This window comes from Bidens hawaiensis, unplaced genomic scaffold (assembly GCF_021521415.1).
Source record: "Bidens hawaiensis isolate Kalapana, Puna unplaced genomic scaffold, B.hawaiensis_p1.1 tig00009619_1, whole genome shotgun sequence".
In the NCBI taxonomy this organism is placed as follows: Eukaryota; Viridiplantae; Streptophyta; class Magnoliopsida; order Asterales; family Asteraceae; genus Bidens; species Bidens hawaiensis.
Genome location: NW_027491720.1, coordinates 522,409 through 540,729, shown reverse-complemented (window position 1 = coordinate 540,729; position 18,321 = coordinate 522,409). Strand labels below are relative to the sequence as shown.

General features: G+C 38.2%; 2 protein-coding genes across 2 annotated transcripts; one reads left to right on the top strand and one right to left on the bottom strand.

Moving 5' to 3' along the window:
* The first annotated feature begins 329 nt into the window (after positions 1 to 329).
* LOC143533120 (uncharacterized) lies at positions 330 to 2,429 on the top strand. Its single transcript, XM_077027983.1, has 2 exons — positions 330 to 977; positions 1,442 to 2,429. The coding sequence occupies exons 1-2, from the start codon at positions 330 to 332 to the stop codon at positions 2,147 to 2,149; spliced, it is 1,356 nt and encodes a 451-aa protein (XP_076884098.1). The 3' UTR covers positions 2,150 to 2,429.
* Positions 2,430 to 8,919: 6,490 nt separating this feature from the next.
* LOC143533141 (root allergen protein-like) lies at positions 8,920 to 9,711 on the bottom strand. The gene is made up of 2 exons (XM_077028002.1): positions 9,509 to 9,711; positions 8,920 to 9,374 (listed from the first exon to the last, which is right to left on the bottom strand). Exons 1-2 carry the CDS (start codon positions 9,687 to 9,689, stop codon positions 9,088 to 9,090), a joined length of 468 nt encoding a protein of 155 aa, XP_076884117.1. The 5' UTR covers positions 9,690 to 9,711; the 3' UTR covers positions 8,920 to 9,087.
* Between the last annotated feature and the right edge of the window lie 8,610 nt (positions 9,712 to 18,321).

Sequence of the window (18,321 nt, the reverse complement as noted above, 5' to 3'; positions counted from 1 at the left end):
CTATTCAAATTGAAATGAAAATTATAAATATAAAGTGGAAATCACTAGATTAACACCATTTCTAGTTATAAGAAAAAAAAATATTGTAACGTACATAATTCCTCAGTTATAGCATTAAGTTAATTTGGTATTGGCTTTGCTTATGACAACCAAAAGTCCGCCTACAACTTCCAGCAAGACTTGAGATTTGAATTACCATTAAATACTGCCAGCAAACGCCTTTTCGATACCTCACAACCTGTTCAAATACCAATCCTACATATATCATCAAATTCAAATAACTTCATACTTTATCATACAAAGATATAGTTCTTTCTAGCTTCTTTGTTATGGCAGACACAAAGACAAACAATACCAAAATCTCTATTAAAGTGTTTGTAGACAAGTTGAAAAAGAGAGTAGTGTATGCTGAAGCTGATTACACTTTTGTTGACATTCTATTTAGCTTCATGACATTGCCCTTAGGAACAATTGTCAGACTCTTGGGTAAACATGATGATACTAAGCTCGATCCCCTCGGGAGCTTGAAAAATTTGTACCGAAGTCTGAATGATTTGCCTGAGAGTTACTTTGCTACAGAAGATTGCAAGTATATGCTTCTTAACCCCAGAAGTTTAGCATATCACCAATGCAGAAAGCTTCAGCTGAGAATTGACGACACTGAGCCTATGACTATGAGACATTTTGAATGTAGACACATTAAAATCATGCGTTATATTAACGGACTTTGCAAGGATTTTGATTCCGAATATTGTATTTTTTGTGGTCGATGGCTGGAATTAATAGTATTATCCGGGGATACTGATGATTGTGTTGGTGGTGGTGGTTTTGTTTCTGATATTGCAAACTTTATTATCACTGACGATCTTTGTGTGGAGCCTTCTTCTTCGGCAACTAGCATTCGATTGCTCAAAGATCTTGGAATCACTGACATGAATCACCTTGAGGAGACACGTTTGGAGATGTCTTCTTATCAGGTAATAAAGTTCTCTTTTATATATGTATTTACTTGCACACGCTAAGCACTACAAGGATTTATACCTTTTATTGTAGAGCATTTGTAGTTGGGGTTCATTCCATAGTCAAATAGGCTAATAACCGCCTTAACACTACTACGACAAACATGTAAAAGGAACGCTACTTTTGCTCATGTTGCCGCCATTGGAGTGACGGGCGTTGTCCCGATGTTTCTTTTTTTAAACATTGTATTTAATTAGCGAGCCAATTACATCTTTCCGTTGTTTTTAATTTTTATTTTTTAAAATAAATATTTGTTATATGGGCTTGAAGTTGAAACTACTACGCATAAAACTGGAAAAAGCTCTCACGCCTCTGTGGTGGGGTGTGTTCCACAAGCACGACGGATGGCCATTGGCCCGACACTTCCTGACACTGCTTTTGCTTCTTTTTTATACTTGTTACTAAAAATCTGAATTTGCAGATGCTTTATTTTTTAAAGTTGGCGCTTTCAATTGATTGTCCGTTCACATATCTAGTTTTCTCAAAGATCAAGTCTTCACCAAAGTTAGCTATTTCTGGACAAGATATTACTCTTAATCAGTACTGTCATTTGATGAACAAAAAGGTATCAGCAAGCTCAAAGATGATTCTGGAAGTAAGCTTGCAGAAGTCAACTGGAAAGCTTTTATTTGCAGAAGCCAATGAAGATTTTGTTGACTTTCTTTTTGGTATTTTATCAATCCCTTTAGGAACTGTAGTCGGGACATTGATGAATGGGGCTTCATCTATTAGTTGTATAGATAATATCTTTAAAAGCATATCAAGTATGAGTGTTGGAAGATACATTAAGTCACAAGATATCAAAGACATGTTGCTTAAACCTCATTTTGGGCAACATTATTCTTCCAAAAACCAGGTTTTCCCCTTGAGTTGCGCCGTACGTGACAGTGATACAAAACATAAAGATCCAAGCGTTGATGGAGGATTTATGAAACAATATGGGTTGTTTATGATTACCGATGACTTGACCATAACCCCATCATCTTTGGTCTCCACAGTCAATATTTTGAAAAAGTTGGATGTCCTGCTTGAAGATATTGAGAAACGTGAAGTTAGCGTTGGCTTGGAAGAGGTATCACGTATTAATCTTAATATGTCGACTTTCTATGCCTATTTTCATTGGCGTTAATTTTTTGAAACGACGAACGAATTCCTAAAATCTACTCATTGCATACTTTGTGCGACTCAAAATCATACGAATTTGAAGGAGATAACACTGGATGCCACTAGGCTTAGATGATGCTACTATTTTTTTTTTGTTAATACTACCTCTTTTTTTATTATTATTATTTTTTTGGCAGGGTCTAAGTATGCTGAAAGCATCGTTAAGGTCTTTGTCTGCATTGACTAAAAGCCTTGAGAATCAACATATGAAGTGAAGGGATATTTGATGGTTTTAAATTTGAAGTTGTTTTCACTAGTATGATATCAACAAACGAGCTCTTCATTTGTTTTTTGATTTTGTTTACGAACAATATATTTAAAGCCTTGACAGTTCAAGTAACGGTACTATTGGAGTCTTCAAGGTTTACTAAAGTACACTAATTTGATCCGTAAAACGATAAGATATTGTTGGAGCTATTAGACAACGAATATTATCTACTTAATGGTGCTTTAAAATCATCATCTTTGATTCGTTGTCAACGAATATTATCTACTAACTCTTCTATAAATGAAAATTTTGAGCCCTGCGTGTCAGTCCCGTATTGGATTTTGGCCCGCTTGTCAGTCCCATATTCGATTTTGGCCATGTTTTCGTGCCCAAAATTCTATTCTCTAATATATAACTCATTGTTCTATGTATCCATGGGTAAAAAACAATAGGTTATTTGGGTTATAACTAAAATGGGGTCACCTCGGTTTTCTTCTGCCTATGATAATTGAAGGACGTGCCAATCTCTCTGAACCCCTCATTCAGTCGAAATCCTACTTTCTATTCTAAACATCTGATTCGAGTTATCAAGGTTTATGTCATTGGTTTCTAAATCGTTGATTACATGTTAAAGGTGAGAATCTTCGACGGCTTCTTGACCTAAAAACGAACTTTTAAGTCATTGGTTTATGTTTTTTTAAAAACGAACTTTTAAGTCAGTTTCGGTTTTGCGTGTAACTAAAAGCGAACCAAATGTTTGGTTCGGTTTGGGTTTTACTTGTAATTAGAACCGGACCGAAAACAAGTTAATATAAAATTTATGACATATACGTTGATATACAATACTCTGAATTGAATTTTATTTTTAAATCCAAATGTTGGCGTATAAATAATATGTATTTAATCCTATAATTCTCTCCATGTTCAACTAATTTTTATTTCTATCCATTCAATATACTAAATAGATGTAGGCAAAGGCGAAAAACAAAGAAGCATGTAGAATTGGGTAATAATAGCCGGACATATATTAGGCAACTTTGTATATTTAGTAAATTAAGAATTAGTCTCAAATTACGAGATTTGTATTGTATTATAAATATACATTAGGTGGGATGAAATAATCAAGCAATTATTCATTAATTATCATGGTATCATTCCTCTAAGATCCTAACCCTACCCCTCAACCGGTGCCTCCCACTGCCGCCGGTCTTCTTCCTCCCTTCCTCTCACATTCTCTTCATCCATTATCCCCTATTCAGGCTGCCATGGATCCCAAACTCCATCCAGCCATGACCATCACCAATATCCGCAATTTCATTCCCATGGTTCTGGAAAAGGAATCGCCTCACTTTACCACATGGCTGGAACTTTTCCAGATAGACTGTCGAGCCTACGAGGTCATCCAACACCTCTCCCCAATGCCTGCCGAACCCGCGTCTTCTTCGTCCTCTGAAACGACGGACGCTGATCCGAAGACGGCCCTTTGGTCTCGGCTGGATGCTCTTGTGCTCCAGTGGATATACGGGACCATCTCGACTGATCTCCTACACATCATCGCGTCCCTGGTCAGTCGGCTTTTGAAGCCTGGACTGCGCTTCAGAAAGAATTCAATGATAATAGCCACACCCGTGCCATCTTCCTTGGCCAACAATTCGCTAATCTGAATCTCGCCAACTTTTCTTCTATGTCCGCTTATTTACAGCATGCGAAACTGTTGGCTGACCAACTACAAGGCCTCGGGTCTCCCATCGACAACCGTATGCTCGTGCTTCAAGTCCTCACAGGCTTGACCGAACAGTTTGATGGAATATCCACAGTTCTGCAAAACCGTGATCCACTTCCGGATTTTTCTGAAGTTCGTTCCCGTCTCACCAACGAAGAAGCCAAGAAGAAGCGCCAATCAGCAGCGGCTGCACAGCTCTCGGCTACTGCCTTAGTCGCTGTTGCAGCATCTCAGCCATCCACCGACGCTGCTGCAAGTAACCGGAATAGGTCTCGGGGTCGTGGACGGGGTCGCCCGCGTAATAATAATAATAACAGGAACCGCCAGCCTCAAGCATCTCCAAACCACCCCTATATTGTTTTTCCAACTTCCTGGACAGCCAACCAGTGGTCGCAACTGATGAACAATTCTTCTCAACAGTGGTCGCAGCCATCCTCGGGTCGTCCACCTTGTCCGTATCCATCCAGGCCGAACCAACAAAACAGCCAGGGTATATTAGGAGCTCATCCGGATCAGGTGAACTACTCCTACACCCCTACGGACATCGAACAAGCTCTCTATACGATGGCTCTCAACCCACCCGATCATGGCGTTATGGACACCGGTGCCTCCTCCCACTCAGCCAACCAGCAAGGTATATACTCCCCGTCCAAGTTTAATACGTGCACTAATAAATTTATAATTGTTGGTAATGGTCAATCTATTCCTGTTGTGGCACAAGGCAACCAAGTCCTACCACCACCCTTTCCACCATTAAAATTAAACAATGTCCTTTTTGCCCTGCACATCATCAAAAACTTAATTTCTGTTAGACGACTAACCACTGATAACCTTGTTTCTATTGAGTTTGACCCTTTTGGTTTTGTTGTGAAGGATCTCAAAACTCGGGCGCCCATCCTTAGATGCAACAGCACCGGCGATCTTTATCCGCTCACCGCTCCTCTCCACACTACTTCCAACCAACCATCCGCCTTCACCACCATCACACAAGATCGCTGGCATCAACGTCTAGGACACCCGGAAAATAGTCTTTTACATTCTTTAAAATTGTCGTCTTTCATTAGTTATTCCACCATAAATAACACTTTGTGTGAACCATGTGTTTTTGGGAAGAGTACTAAACTTCATTTTTATGATTCTATGAATTCTACTTCTATGCCTTTTGATATTATTCATAGTGATTTATGGACCTCCCCCGTCCTTAGCACGAGAGGTCACCGATATTATGTGTTGTTTCTTGATAATTACACAGATTTCTTATGGACATTTCCCCTTTCCCATAAATCACAGGTTTTTGCCATTTTTAAATCCTTTTACACCCACGTCAACACCCAATTTGAGAGAAGAATAAAACAATTCCAATGCGACAATGGAACCGAATATGCTAACAACAACTTTTACACTTTTTGTGACACAAATGGCATGCATTTGTCCGCACACCTCCTCTCAAAATGGCAAAGCGGAACGCAAAATCCGCACCATCAATAACATGCTTCGCACCCTTCTCGCGCAAGCATCGTTACCTCCTAACCTTTAGCACCAAACCCTTGCCACCGTCACATACTTATTAAACATTCTACCCACCAAAACACTAAACTTTAAATCCCCCACCTCCCTCTTATACAATTGTCAACCGGAATACGACCATCTACGTGTTTTCGGTTGCCTATGCTATCCCATAACACCCTCCACAACCATCAATAAATTAACCCAACGCTCACACCCGTGTGTTTTCATTGGTTATCCTCCAAATCACCGTGGCTACAAATGTCTAAACCTTTCCACCAATCAAATCTTTATCTCCCGACATGTCAAATTTGAGGAAACCATTTTCCCATTTGCAATACAGTCCCCAACCACAGCCCACACGTATGACTTCCTAAACCCAACCTTAAACCCTCTAATATGGTCACATGTCTCCCCAGCCCAAACCTCCACCACCCAACCTAATAACTCTACCCCAGCCCACACTTCAACCGACCAGCACACTACCCAATCCCCTACTGCCCAAGGCCCATTATCTCCCTCTCATTCGGCCCAGTCCTCAACCACTCCCTCAGCCCACTCTCTTACCCCACCACCCTCACAAACTCACACCCCTAACACCTCTACCGCTTCTACTACACCCGGCCCATTCACCAACCCATCGCCTAATCTACCCGATCCCGTACCAGCCCCAAACCCACCCCCTGCCGCAGCCAATACCCATTCTATGCGCACCCGCTCCATGAGTGGCATTGTCAAACCCAAGCACCTTTTCAACCTCAACACCACTACTCTTCAACCAATTCCGAAAAATCCCAAGGTTGCTTTGTCCACTCCAGAATGGTATAGTGCCATGACCAACGAATTTAGTGCCCTTATTAAAAATAAGACCTGGGAGCTTGTACCTCGCACTCCCGACATGAATATTATTCGTAGTATGTGGCTATTTAAACACAAGTTCAGGTCTGATGGCACGTTGGAACGGTACAAGGCTCGGCTCGTTTGTGATGGCCGTGGTCAGCAGGCAGGTATAGATTGTGGTGAAACATTCAGCCCGGTTGTTAAACCGGCCACTATTCGACTTATTTTGTCACTGGCTCTGGCTCAATCCTGGCAGATCAATCAACTGGATGTCACTAATGCTTTCTTACACGGCACTCTACATGAGACAGTCTATACGCATCAACCCATGGGGTTTCGCGATCGAGACTACCCTGATCATGTTTGTCGCCTGAAGAAATCCTTATATAGTCTGAAACAGGCCCCTCGGGCGTGGTACCAACGGTTCACTGATTTTGTTCTTTTGCAGGGTTTCCGCCAAAGTAAATGTGATAACTCCTTGTTCATATATAACCAGGGTCGTGACATTGCGTATCTCCTGATATACGTCGATGACATCATACTTACTACCTCCAATGAAGCTCTTCGGGGTCGACTAATGTCCAGTCTTGCAGGAGAATTCTCAATGAAAGACTTGGGGCCCTTGTCCTACTTTCTGGGTATACAGGTGACTCGTACAGGCAACAATCTCTTTCTCTCGCAATCGGCCTACGTCAAAGACATCATCCATCGTGCGGCTATGGATTCATGTAAGCCGGTTGCCACACCAGTCGACACGCAACCCAAGCTCGGTGCAGACACAGGTCCCCTTCAAGATGATCCGTCCGCTTTTCGTTCTCTTGCAGGTGCTCTACAGTATCTCACGTTTACACGCCCCGACATCTCCTATGCAATGCAACAAATTTGCATGCACATGCATGCTCCTCGGGTTACTCACTGGAATGTCTTGAAACGAATTATCCGGTACATTCAGGGAACACCTAATCTTGGTCTTCACCTGGTCCCTCTGACACTGGTTCTCTACGCGCTTATATAGATGCGGATTGGGCTGGATACCCTGACACGAGACGCTCAACATCAGGTTACTGTGTTTATCTAGGCGACAATCTCATTTCCTGGTCCTCTAAACGGCAGTCTACCATCAGTCGCTCCAGTGCAGAGGCTGAATACCGTGGAGTTGCTAATGTTGTCGCTGAAATCTGCTGGCTGCGTAACCTTCTTCTAGAGCTCCAACGCCCACTGAACCGTGCAACTATAGTTTATTGCGATAATGTTAGTGCTATCTATCTGTCGGGTAACACGGTTCAGCACCAACGCACTAAACATATCGAGCTTGATTTTCATTTTGTTCGGGAACAGGTTCAAAAAGGAAATGTTCGTGTGGTTCATGTGTCGTCTCGCCATCAAGTTGCTGACATCTTCACCAAAGGCTTGCCACGCGTCCTCTTCGATGACTTTCGATCCAGTCTAAGCATCGGTCCTCCCTTCGCTTCGACTGCGGGGGAGTAATAGCCGTACATATATTAGGCAACTTTGTATATTTAGTAAATTAAGAATTAGTCTCAAATTACGAGATTTGTATTGTATTATAAATACACATTAGGTGGGATGAAATAATCAAGCAATTATTCATTAATTATCAGGTAAACTGAGACTCTATTTTTCTGTACGTCCTTTTACTGCACCAAGCCCCTGAAGCACTACGGTTGACTTGCAAAATGTTGTAATTATTTGTTTATTGTTGAACATGAAGGAAGTGTGAATCGTAAACAACACTTGATAATAGGGCGTTTCGATTCATGATCTTATGAGGTGGCTTGGAGAAAATTAAGATTATAATAAACTAATTATTATCATTATCTTTTTATTTTAAAAGTTTGATTTATCTTTTATTATTTAATCAATTTTAGAATTCGTATTATAGTCCAATACAGTGTTTAAGTTATAGTAGGAAACTATTTATAAGGGTTATAGAAGTCCATTATACTGTTGGTTGTTTCCTTATTTGTTTTCTCAATTAATAAGAAAAAGAGTCGCAGGCAGTTCTGCATCTTTGGTGTTTGATTTCTTATGTTACCCACTTGTCAAGTTTAATAGGAAGTTTATACCAAAACTTCTGGGAGTGTATTTAAGAGCAATCTAACTATGCGTTGTATTTTGGCTTTTTACTACAAAAGAAAATAATACATAATTGGGTTCGTATCCCAGGGTAACCATGCGTTGTATGCAGGTCTATTTATACCTCAACGGGGTTCGTATCAGTGTATCACACATTTACTTACGCATCATTACATTGAAGACTTCAAGATGGTATTTAGAGTAACTCAGTCGGCTCCTTAAAATCCACCATTCTTAACGAAAGATAATGAGAATAGCGAAAGTTACTTCTTTATAAGAGAACACTTCCTAGTTCCTACAATAAATAAGATTCAACCACATGTGGCACATCTACAAAAAAGTAAAACTGAATAACTATGTCATAAACTCAAATATAGATTATTCTAAAACCACTCAATCATCATCTTTTATCACATCAAAGCAAAACATGGTACAACAATTATTCAACTTGAACCTAGTCCTAGTCCATTATTTCAAACGATACGGAAAAGTGAACAACAAAACACGTAAGTGGAGATTCATGATAAGTTTAAGCTTGAGCAGCAACATAAGCCTCGATTGCCTTGTAGGTTTCTTCGTGTGTTTCTTTCTCTTTCTTAAGAATCTCTTCGGATAGTTTCTCATCACCTTTGTAATTGTAAGTAACAGTTTGTTGAAACACGCTTCCACCGTCTGAAGAAGGCACAACCTTAACATTATAGCTAATTGAGTTTAATATTCCCATCAAGATGTCACCATCAATGAATGAGTAGCTAAAGCTATAGTTGCTCACATCTAACGCATCAACCTTATATTTTCCAGTTGTGAACGGTACGGCTATATATAGTGGATAAAAAGTAAGAATTATTAGTTTCAAAATATATTAACTTTTAATTAAGTATAACTCATGAGAAAAAATATAAAACATATTAGTATTGAATTTGTATGAGTGTGATATCTTAGTATCTTACCATCACCAAATGTGAAGGTCTTTATTGTTCCAACATCTCCGTTTCCTTCGACTGTCTCGATGGACTTGAAAACTTCAGGCTTAACCTTAGGTGCTATGTTATCAAAATCACTAAATGTTTTAAAAATTTTGTCGGCGGGATATTTTGAAGGGATCTCAACCTGGAGAGTAGCAGACGACATGATTAGCTTATTAATTTCAAAGAAAATTTGTGAGGGAAAAAGTAGATGATTGTTGCAATGAAATGTGTATAAACTTTGTGGTATTTATAGACTGATACAATGGAGAACTAGCCCATCAACTTTGACCTAACCGTGCCTCGGATACATAAAAGGGATATTTATATACCTCTTGTATAACATGCGCTCAATTGGCTTCATTTAACAACTACTTTTCCGTATTATTTGCTCTAAGTCTATATTAATCAATAGTTTAAAAACACTTGCACGTGATTAGGTTTGTACACAACATGTCACTAAAATAGTTGTTTCCTCGTATGAATATATTTAGAAAAATTGTTTTTGCTAGTTTCTCTTACTATTAAAATTAAGTATTTTCTTTTCTCAAAATATTCGGTTTCAAAAGCCATCAACTTTGACCAAATATAACATAGAAATATAAAAATATAGACGGATATTTATTATTTATGTAGTTTTTTCTTTGGTTTCTGCAGTGTTGAGAAAGTCGGTGCAGTCAAACATTTATGTTTTGTATGGATTATAGTTTACAAATTACCATTATCTCGTGTTTAAACAGTGATCTATAGTAACATATTTTTTTGAAGAAATTCAATAATTTAGACTTTTAAGTCATTAACTTAAAAGAAAAATGTAGTTGTAATTAATATTTTTTCCTTAAAGATTTGATAAAAATTCTATGAACAAGACAATCAGGTTACCTATCTCCTACTGTATTTTAATGACATCTCACATCATCCTCACAACCTTTGATCATACTTAGATACTCTCATGCGGAACTTAGTTATACCTTACCAAAAGAGTTTGCTATGTCAGACTTGGGCTCATTGCATATTTTCTTGCGCAATACCCCAGCCTGAGATAAGAACAACATTTTCTTTCTCAATCTCCGTACGCTAGAGACATTGTACACATAGTTTCCATAACTTCGTATACACCATGCGCTACCCATATAGGCATGCACTCTAAACTCAATGACATTACAGGGAAACTTCTATTTGATGGCACCTTATTCCAAAGCCTTGCTAGCACACTTCCAAATTTGACATTTACTTGTCTTGAATCTCCAATGTTATAAAACATGTGATTGCCTCTTCATGTACGCCCCATGTGAGCCGCAAGTTTGCCCAAATTCTTCACCCTTGAATTCGCCATTAGTACAAGCCAAAATCATCTGATCTTCATTCTTAAAAAGTGGTTCCTCCTTTCGGCTGCCATATTCCCATGCTGGTCTTCATTGTACCAACAGTCCCTTTTTAACATGCTCAAACCTTTTACATAGATAGCATTGAGATCGAGGGTTACCTATGATTTAACCACGACCCCTTCCCCTTTCTACATTAGACCGTTACGATTACTTAGAACGTTAGGATTTCACTCCTAGGACTTTAGTGATCCCATGAGCTTTACCAAGTGTCAGATCATAGGCTACCTTAATAGAAGGTACCACATAATCAAACTTTGGGGTGAGACATGGAAATACCTTTTTCACCATATGCTCTTTGCTGGCTCACAGTAGACCTTACCCTTGAGAAGTAATGGCCATATGATCTTCATTAAGAGAGACTCGATTAAAGTAATGGTAGAAAAGTGAAAAAGAGACTACTTGGACTTGTGAATTATTAAATGATGATCCAAAATCTCGTTCAGAATAAAGGTTCACGACTAAGTCATGCAGCTGTCTTATTTACATTATTTTATGTTATTTAATTTTTGAATAAAGCCCAACGGGCTGGTTGTTATGTAAACCGAGTCTTAAGGAATGAGTTGTTGCTCCCTTATACTCGTTCTTCTATTTTCCCTATTTAATGAGGCCTTTGGTTCTCAAGTTGTATGCACAAACAATTATCAATTCAATCAATCGTGAAATCCTTTGCTGCAATTCTTTGCTTTGTTTACTTTGATCTGCTCATATACCAACAGATTATGTATCAGAGCCTGGTTAAAGTGCCCACTATCTGAATTCTATCACAATACATCGAAACCCTAACTACTATGACCGACCATGTTAACCCTAATTCCTCAATTCCAATTCCAGTGTTCAAAGGTGAAGGCTATGAACACTGGAGTATTAGAATCAAAACTATATTACGGTCAAGAGATCTATGTGATCTGGTTGAATCCGAAATCGATGGAAAGGGAGATGCACAAACATAAAAGAATGCTCAGAAGAAAGATGCATATGCCATGGCTATTATTCAACAAGCCGTCCATGAGCAATTGTTCTCCCGTATTGCTGTTGCTGCCTCATCTAAAGAAACTTGGGAAATCCTCAAGATGGAATTCCAAGGAGACTCTCAGGTGCAAGCCATCAAACTACAAGGCTTACGTAGAGATTTTGAGAATCTCTGCATGAAAGCTGATGAATTAATCGGTGACTACTTCTCCAGAGTCATGACTATTGTTAGTCTAAGACGTTCTTTTGGTGAGAAAGTAGAAGATCAAACATGACTTGCAATGGTTGTTCATCGGTCTTTGTTTGCTTCTCAGGTAGTCTTCGATTTATTCTTTCTTCATGGGATTGTAGTGACCCCATGAGCTTAACAGGTGTTAGAGTAGACAAATCATGTGACGCTTCAATAGAAGGAACAACATAGTCAAACCTAGAAGTCAGGCTACGTAAGATCTTCTCAACAACGGACTGATAGGGGTGGTGAGTTTCTCTCCAATGAATTTAATGCCTTTTGTGATTCGCATGGCATTAAAAGAGAACTCACACCACCCTACACACCTCAACACAATGGAGTCGTGGAAAGAAAAAATAGAACTGTTATGGGTCTTACAAGAAGCATGTTGAAGCATAAGGGGGCTGAAGGGGTTGCTACTGCTGTTTACCTCATCAACATAGCACCTACAAAAGCCTTAACTAATCGAACACCATGGGGAGCTTGGACTAAATCCAAACCCTCAGTTCGACATTTAAGGACTTTTGGATGTCTTGCACATTGCCTCATACCCTCACAACAAAGAAAGAAGCTAGACAACAGATCCGAAAAGTGTATCTTCATTGGATACTCAGCCTAGTCAAAGGGTTATAGACTATACAATCCTGCAACCAATAAATTTCTAACCAGCCGTGATGTTCTGTTCCATGAAAATTCTAGATGGGAATTCTTTAAAACTTTAGCAAACTAACTATATGATGTCAATTATATAGATCCTTTTCCACTAGAACCTGAAACAGATGCTACAAATGAACACTCTACTCAACAAATATCAACCAACAATGATCATAACTCACCTCCACCTTCTCCAATAACTACCTTCAATAATACTCAAAACTCACCTTCACCCTCATCATCAACCATGCAAGCCTCAACACCAACCATTCAATCACAAACATCCCGTTCAAATTCTCCAATCACATCGTCAGAACCTCTAAGACCTAAGATTCATTCCCTAAACAAAGTTTATAATCGAGCTCCTGAAGTTGAAGTACCTGTATATGATGACCTTGATGAATTCTCAAGTTGTCAGTTTGCTCTCACTAAAACCGACCCATCATGCTATAAAGATGCCGCCACTAAAAAAGAGTGGCAAACTGCCATGAAGGAAGAAGTTAATGCAATAGAAAGGAATCATACCTGGGAACTTGTTCAACTACCTCATGTAAAGAATCTTGTGGGGTTAAAGTGGTTATACAAAACAAAGATAGGGCCAAAAGGTGAAGTACTAAAACACAAAGCACGGTTGGTAGCTAAGGGTTACTCTCAGAAGCAAGGGATAGATTATCAGGAGACGTTTGCTCCAGTTGCAAGGTTTGAAACAATCAGAGTGGTGCTATCCGTTGCTGCTCAAATGGGATGGCTCATTCATCAATTAGATGTCAAGTCAGCATTTCTCAATGGAGACTTAACTGAAGATATATATGTCTAGCAACCGGAAGGCTTTGAAGTCACTGGGCAAGAGGGAAAAGTTTACAAGTTAAAAAAGGCTCTTTACGGTTTAAAACAGGCTCCCAGAGCCTGGTACCCAAAGATTGATAGTTACTTCATCAAGAATGTGTTGATGATAGAAAAAGTGTGACCGCTTATGCTTTTTCAGTTGGGAGTGGCGTTATCAGTTGGTGCTCAAAGAAACAAACAACTATAGCATTATCCAGCACTGAAGCTGAGTATATCTCAGCCACTGCAGCTACATGTCAAGCTATATGGTTGCGCAGAATGCTTGAAGATTTGGGTTTGCCTCAAGAAGGTGCTACAACAATTTATTGTGATAATATGTCAGCAATAAATCTCAGCAAAAATCCTATCTTGCACAATAGGTCAAAACACATTGAGCTTAAACACCACTTTATCAGAGACATGGTTGCGCAAGAAGTTGGTGCTTTGGACTATTGCAACACAAATCACCAACTTGCAGACATACTAACCAAAGCTCTATCAAGGGAAAAATTTGTGTACTTCAGGCACCTGTTAGGAGTTATGGAGTTCGGATCAAGGGAGGGTATTAAATGATGATCCAAAATCTCGTTCAGAATAAAGGTTCACGACTAAGTCATGCAGCTATCTTATTTACATTATTTTATGTTATTTAATTTTTAAATAAAGCCCAACGGGCTGGTTGTTATGTAAACCGAGTCTTAAGGAATGAGCCGTTGCTCCCTTATACTCGTTCTTCTATTCCCTATTTAATGAGGCCTTTGGTTCTCAAGTTGTATGCACAAACAATTATCAATTCAATCAATCGTGAAATCCTTTGCTGCAATTCTTTGCTTTGTTTACTTTGATCTGCTCATATACCAACATGAATCCCCTTGAAATGCAGTTCTTGGGGTATCCCAAGTCTCTTTAGCCGTGGATGCAACATCAGTTTAATAACTGATGATGCACTCCTTACCGGATCAAACCCTTAGCTTTTGCATCTTTCTCCTTGGCTTCATGCTTGGTCGGTGCCTCCTGATTTGATCTGTGATACCCAATTCCACTAAATCCCATATCTTTTGACCTTAGGATAGTCTTCATTTTGATGTTCTAATAATACATATATCCCTCCCCCTTACACTCTGTTCCCGAGTTCACTTAATGGGATAAAAGAAAAGAAAGGAAAATTTTTGTTTTCATTTATTTTCTTTCTATTTTTTTCCAAACTGGAAGGAAAACATTTCCTTCCAACTTGCTTTTTGTTTCTTTGTTTTCCTTCCATTTGTTTACCGTTCCTCAATTTAATGAAACTTATGAACATAACTTTCTACAATTTCCTTTGTTTCCTTTCCTTAAAAAAAACTTTGAAACACAATAATTTATTTCTTTCCTTCTATTTCATTTCTTTTCCATCCTTAAATGAACTCGGGAACAGAGTCAGGGATAGGGATTTGAGAATTATTTAACCACTCACTCATAGTAACTGATATCACGAAAAAGAAAGCCTCACTAAAACCCGTGATCTGATACGACAATGTTGGTGATCAAAAGCAAGGGTACAAACTATTATTCTGAACAATAATGAGAGCCAAAGGATTGATGTGCTTGAAGTAGTCAAATAATTATTAACTAAAAATAAACTAATCTAGACACTAAGTAATACTCTAGACCCTTAAACTTAACTTAAACTACTAACCGGCAAGTGAACCGGTCGACTCTAGTACAGCTAAGTAAGTCCGGATATCGAACCCACGAGACTCTTTAAATTACGAAACTAGAAAACTAGACTCAACTACAAGACACGACTATTTATTAATAATATTTGAGGGGAATTTTAAAACTAATTAATTAAAACTCTAATAATAATTAACTAATGATTACTTTAATTTAACTATTAATAAACTAATTAATATAACAATAAAACAAACCCTAATTATTATAACAATAATAAAACATAATCATTACTTATTAATTAATTAATAAAACTTAAACCCTAATTAGTTTTAACTAATAAACAATTTAGAAAACTTGGATTAATTCAGATGATTAAAATAACTACCCAGGCCGGAATCCCCAAAGTTACGGTTATTAATTAAATGGAAAACTCAAGTTATGGAACTGGGATCGTAAAATAGACCCTTGACAGAAAACCCGAACAGGACCCTTGAACTTCAAGAAGACGCCTATGGATTTCTAACAAATTTTAAGACTCGCTAGTTTTATATTAAACTTCCTTACGGTTATTTAATCGCTTATGTTTAAGTATCTTTTATGACGAAAACCTACCTTACAGCGCGGAATTCAAAAGATAGCAAGGCAAACCCAATTAATTTAATAGACTAAGCTGACAATCAAATCTAAACGGACTCCTTACGAAGAACTAAATCTAGCAATCCCGACAAGCAAAGATCTATTAATAGCCTATCACTTTACAGATTTTTAGACTAGCAGCTCACTTTTATTTGTTTAATTGATTTTATTGTTTCTATGATCTTAATCGATATCAATCATAAACTAGTCAAGAACACACAGTAAATGACCTAATAAAACCCTATCCTATGAAACAATCAACAAGGGCAGTGTGAAACAATAAAATCAAGTGAACAAAACCAAGCAATCATATGCATCAACTAAATAAAACTCAACCGTTTACTTAGAACATAATATCCATAACGAAAACGAAAATCCAAATAAAATCAAACCGAACTAAGGTTCATCACGATCTAGGTAGCTTATAAAGTTTAGCCTAGCATCATAAAGTCTAACTCAAACAAAGTAATAAAAACTGAAAACATGGTGTAATAATAAAGAACGAAATATTAAAGGCGATAAAACCCGTATTCTTCGATCTTAAACGTCTAGCTCTTCACCGGATGTTCTCTTGCCTTCAAAATCACCACAAGACTCGTAAGATAGCTACAAGGAACTCCAAAATCGGCTGGTGGCTTCCAGGATTAAGTTAAAGGTGTTTAAATACCCAAAACAAGGCCCGACAAGAAGCAAAAACGAAAATAATCTAGCACAGCTGTGCCTAGGCGCCGCGTCAAGGGCTTTTAGCCTTCTGCCTTCGCGCGGCGCGACGTACTTATCCATGGAGGCCGGTCAGACCGGCCCAGACCGGCCCGGTCTGACCGGTTCTTTGTCTGGTTCTCTGTCTGGTTCCTTCCTGATGCGTTCCGGATCTCCTTTTCGGCTCGTTTTAGCTCGTTTGTCGCCCTTTTTCATCACGATCAAACCCCGGAACCTACGAAACATAAAAACGTTAGTAGTATACAATTCTCGACTAAAAACGAACAAAACTATTAAAATATTAATTAAAATATACACGGGAAACATAAATATTTAGCATTATATCAAATATCCCCACACTTATTCTTTTTTCGTCCCTAAAAAAGTTTGATGCAGTTGGATCAGAATCGGAAAATAAAATCTAACAAACATATAGGTTAATTTTTAAAGCTCAGAAAAACGCAAAAACCGCGATCACCGATATTGTTGTCCACTTAAACCCATGCCTTAATCTTTACCGGGACAAATAAGATCCGACAATAATAGTACTTAGTGGTTTACACAATTAAGACCCGCTTATTTTCAGCTTTTATCGGACCATACCACCCCAACTTGACTTAAACCTCAAAATTAGCAGATTTAAAACTTTTGTTGCTTCTATTTTTTTTTTATGAATAGTTAAGACGATCAAGGGTATTGTTTATCCACTTAAGCTTAAGCATCAAAGTCTACCAAGCAGCCATTAGATACGATTAAGGTTCAATTATTTTATAGCTAGTGTTCCCCACAACATGACATACCCCCGTTATCAAGCAACACCCCGAACCCATCATCATAGGTGAGTATGCAAAATTTCATCTGTAGGGCTTACATGTAGCGTGTCCCTTGTGGTCCATTTCTTAATGGTATTGAGACGCGAGCAAGGGGACCCCACATGGCTAACAGCGTGGTTGATCAAGTCTGTAGTGAATTTGTACTTTTGTACTCTTGTGATCATGTTTATAGACTTATAAGGGTTTGCTCTTTTTTGGCTTTATTTTAAATATCCACACCCAGATTAATAGTCGGCATACAGACCCATGGTCTCCGGACCTGAAGCATCCCATCAATACAAGATTTAAGGTTATAAAACCATACGCCAATGAGGTGTAAAACACTAAACTAGCAGTTTTAAGATTTATATCACTGGCTACACGGCATACTCTAACGTTAAACCTACCCAAGCATCATATGATAACGTATTCAGATTTTAAAACTTATAATATTTCCACTTTTTCATACCAATAATTGAGGCTTGAGTATGGCCCGACCTTTCATTACTTATTTTCCACGGACAAAACGCTTTACCCAAAAAAGATTTCCGTTTTAACCATTTTATCAAATTGCCCTTTTATTCTCAAGGCTGAGCCTACCGACACATCCCAAGTAGTGCGCTTTCTATTATTTATCTCATATTATTAGTAGTTTGAAAAACCAAATTCCGATAAATTCATCATCTCCCACTTTAACGCAAAAAACTAAATTCAAGGAACATTTTTAAAACATTTTTCAATTTTTTTTTTCAAATTTTAAAATTTTTTAATTTTTTTTTATATTTTAAACATAAATTCAATTTAAACTACGACTCAAATATTCTATCCCCACGCTTAAATTTTGTATTGTCCTCAATGCAAGGATAAGGACGACTTAAAACAAAAATAAAATAAAATAAAATCGGACTACAAAAATCTAAAAATAAAAGCAAA

What these genes read in the sequence shown, in the direction of transcription:
- LOC143533120 (XM_077027983.1), top strand. Translation starts at nt 330, where the DNA reads ATGGCAGACACAAAGACAAACAATACCAAAATCTCTATTAAAGTGTTT. An exon ending in TGGAGATGTCTTCTTATCAG is followed by an intron (nt 978 to 1,441) that starts GTAATAAAGTTC and finishes CTGAATTTGCAG; the next exon opens with ATGCTTTATTTTTTAAAGTT.
- LOC143533141 (XM_077028002.1), bottom strand. Translation starts at nt 9,689, where the DNA reads ATGTCGTCTGCTACTCTCCAGGTTGAGATCCCTTCAAAATATCCCGCC. An exon ending in GACCTTCACATTTGGTGATG is followed by an intron (nt 9,375 to 9,508) that starts GTAAGATACTAA and finishes CACTATATATAG; the next exon opens with CCGTACCGTTCACAACTGGA.